Source organism: Ostrinia furnacalis, unplaced genomic scaffold (assembly GCF_004193835.3).
Source record: "Ostrinia furnacalis isolate ACB-3 unplaced genomic scaffold, ASM419383v2 OfSCF5354, whole genome shotgun sequence".
Classification (NCBI taxonomy): Eukaryota; Metazoa; Arthropoda; class Insecta; order Lepidoptera; family Crambidae; genus Ostrinia; species Ostrinia furnacalis.
Genome location: NW_021135593.1, coordinates 1,668 through 5,181, shown reverse-complemented (window position 1 = coordinate 5,181; position 3,514 = coordinate 1,668). Strand labels below are relative to the sequence as shown.

At 33.8% G+C, this 3,514-nt stretch overlaps 1 protein-coding gene across 1 annotated transcript; it reads right to left on the bottom strand.

The window, feature by feature from the left end:
• Window positions 1-838: 838 nt before the first annotated feature.
• RpL35 (ribosomal protein L35) lies at window positions 839-3,031 on the bottom strand. The gene is made up of 3 exons (XM_028315870.1): window positions 2,921-3,031; window positions 2,484-2,620; window positions 839-1,088 (listed from the first exon to the last, which is right to left on the bottom strand). Exons 1-3 carry the CDS (start codon window positions 2,921-2,923, stop codon window positions 857-859), a joined length of 372 nt encoding a protein of 123 aa, XP_028171671.1. The 5' UTR covers window positions 2,924-3,031; the 3' UTR covers window positions 839-856.
• Window positions 3,032-3,514: the final 483 nt, after the last annotated feature.

Genomic DNA, 3,514 nt, shown 5'->3' with positions numbered 1-3,514 from the left:
GTTCTTCTTTGTTCCAACAAAACTACGCCAACTAGAAATTCACAAGTTGATTCATCAAAACAAACTCAACTCAAAATAGTAACAAAATATAAGTTACTTTATCAAACAAAACTGGAACAAGTCAAAATGATCTGGTTGACTATTGCAGAACAATTCATCAATACTGTTACTACTCAAATTAACTCATTATATATTTTCTGCTTAACTGTAACAAATCTAAATATCCGCGTTTTCGTTTATTTTAATACGTGCACTCTCTGATACTAGCGAAGGTCAACTGACAAAACGCTTGTTTAGGTGGAAGAGGTTGACAAGCGTCGATTCAACAAAAGTAAGTTATCGCCATCTAGCGGCAAATGGATCAAGGCTTTATTAAACCTGTTAAGTTGGAAAGATGCGTATGATAACCGAGTGTTTGAATACAAGCATAAGTCAAAATTGGCAATTTTTGAGTTGTCTCAGTTTAGATCTAGGTGTGCGAAATAATAACAATTTATTACGATAAATGTAGATAAAAACCTCAGAATTGAGAAAATAGCCTTAAATTTTTAACAACGTTTTGGCATAAGATTTTTGCTTCACTTTTGACGATGCGTTTGTATGAAGACTAAAGCCTGGTCCGTGAGCACGTAGAATCCCGTCCAATGACCCCAAGCTACCCACCCTTATCGCTCGCGCGTAATTATATTGCTGTCGCGACTGTGCGACGCGCGCCCGCAGTGTGTGCGAGCGACAAGGATGGGCAGCTTGGGGTCATTGGACGGGATTCTACGTGCTCACGGACCAGGCTTTATCCATCTAATGTAAGTATGCAGGCAAAACAAGGAATAAAACAAAATTACTGATCAGTTTTTATTCAGGCTTTCACAGCATACACTCTGGGTGGGAAGATCGACTTCTTTCTTATTTCTTTCCTTGTTTTTATTTTGGCTTCGTGCTTTGTAAGAGCCTTGCGCATGGCGCGGGTTTTCTTGGGTCTTAAGTCCAATGGTTTGTACTTCTTGTTTTTATAATGGTTGCGTAGGTTAACCTTCATTTTCTGATGATAAACAATATACACACGGGCAATTGCTTTTCTGACTACTCGTCTGAAATAAAAAATATTTATTTGATTAGGATATGGTCAGTGATGATTATGTATAGTGCATGGAGCTTATTTTAGGTGAAAAATAATAAAAAATGTTTTCTCTTAAAAGATCATTCTATATGTTACGTAATTTATGCGTGTATAAAACTAAATGGGCGGCTTAGGGGTGGCCCAAGGGCCACCCTCGCCGCACCTTAACCTATTTTAAAAAATAGTAAAACGTTTTATTTAACAGTGATTGTATGTTACATGGTTTGTAAATTTCATACTTTAGAAGTCCTGTAAGTTTTAGGTATGATTCCTTAAGAAAATTCGCTAAATTTCGAGTAAATGCAGCAACAGTCAGAACATAGAGGCAAAATCTCGTAACGCCCGAAACGCACACTTTTTGATTCATATTTTCGTTATCCTACATTCTAAGCTGTACAAACTTTATTATTTAAATAAAACAACTAAAAACGGACAGATTAAGGCACTAACATTATTAAAATACTATTTCAAAATACATTAAATTGTTGAATATGTGTGTACGAACGTAACACCCGAAACGATGGAATGACCCAGTACTAAGGTTACATTATTAAATAATCACTGATAAATGTAATTCATTTATTACTTTTACCTCAACTGCCGGTAATTATTCATAATAACCGGCGATTATTCATAATTTTCAATTTATCACATTAACCGTAACATATAGATTAAGTAGTTCTTTTAAAAGTACTACTTTTTTCTTTGTTTAATAACATAAAATAATGATGGATTAGAATTTATAAGAAGTAAAGTAAAGATTCATGTTAATTATAATATTTATTAAACTAAAAATCAGAATGTTTTCATAGTAAATAATTTTTCTCAATTATTATCATACATTTAATAGTCCAAAACTCAATCCTATCTCAATGGAAAAAATATTCAAAAATAAATCTTACACCATCAAGACCAAATGTTACTAGCAAAGAACTATTATTTTCTAAGAAAAATATCTTACAAAAGTACTTCAAACTGGTAAAAATGTTTTTTTTTTATGCTTGTTTCGCAGTACATATTTTATATTTCACTCACACTAAATAACATGCTGGGTACACATTTAAGAGATAATGAACTGCACTGCGCTAGTAGCCAATGTGTTAAAGTTGACTACTGTACATGAAGTCCCTAATAAGTAATAAATAAATAACAAAAATACGTTTTAGTCAATAATTTATAATGTAGTTTCACCCCAATCCGGAATTGCTATTTATACAGGCCACACAGTATAAATGCATCATCTGATGAATAAGAATTTAATTTTGATCTTTATCACTAGTAGTTGTCTAACACTGTGTAACCTGGTCAACTGAGTGAGTGAGTTCCATGGTAGTTAAAATCAAAGTTAATCGTACATCATACTCACATTTTGGAGAGTTTCGACGCCACTCCTCCAGTCACCTTAGCCACTCTGAGATTAGTTAACTCAGTTTTGAGCTCTTCTAATTGTTTGAAGAGCTCCTTCTTATCTTTCGTCCGCAGTTCTGAACACTTAACCTTACCCTGAAATCATAGTAAAAAAATACTTTTTATCCAAATCCATACTTAAAATTACATGAAAGAAATCATGTTCAAGAAGGAGGGAAGGCCCTACAGTCATGTTTTAATTTATCAAATAATTATGAATGGAAAAATTTTAACCGCAAACAACACATTTGTGTGTTTTGTAATATCAGAATAAAACTTAAAAATATTGCCATTTAACAGAACGTTTAACACTTTTGATTAATTCACATTCTCCTCGACACATTTAGTAATTAGATTCAAGAAATATTAAGAGATTTTAATAAAATTATTTCGTACCATTGTGAAAACAATCTTTTGACACCACAACTTTGACGTAAAGAAAGAAATACAGATTGTGACATCACTTGACAGATAGAGACAGATTTAAAAAAACACCAATACGTTTCGGCCACAAGATTGAACAGTTTCGCCAATTGTCTGTGCTCTTTAACCCTTAACTAATGATTAAAAATTGAGTTAGGTTCTTGGAATCTTGGGTGAATTTTGTGCATTTATAACCCTAAATCAAATACGGGGAAACATATTCCCACTTGGTTAGGTTGGACAAATGTATTTTTTCCCCTGAATAACAACACCTAAATAGATGACCCACGCTGAACTGTCCCACCAAACTCAATGACAGGAGGGCGCTACCATCGTTCAACTATATGGTTTCCAACATGGCAAAAATCGGAACCAGCGATTCGGTATTGACGGTGGCGCCCCACTGTCACTGTCATGGATAGGACAGTTCAGTATTTTGGAACTATACTCTGATTTTAATTCGACGGAATTTTGACATTTCAGAAGTGTTGCCAACATTGAAACATTCTAGAGTTGAGACGTATTTACTAGAACAGATCCACACACTAGGTATTTTACAGTACTAAG

What these genes read in the sequence shown, in the direction of transcription:
- RpL35 (XM_028315870.1), bottom strand. An exon ending in GCGTCGAAACTCTCCAAAAT is followed by an intron (nt 1,089 to 2,483) that starts GTGAGTATGATG and finishes TTTTTATTTCAG; the next exon opens with ACGAGTAGTCAGAAAAGCAA.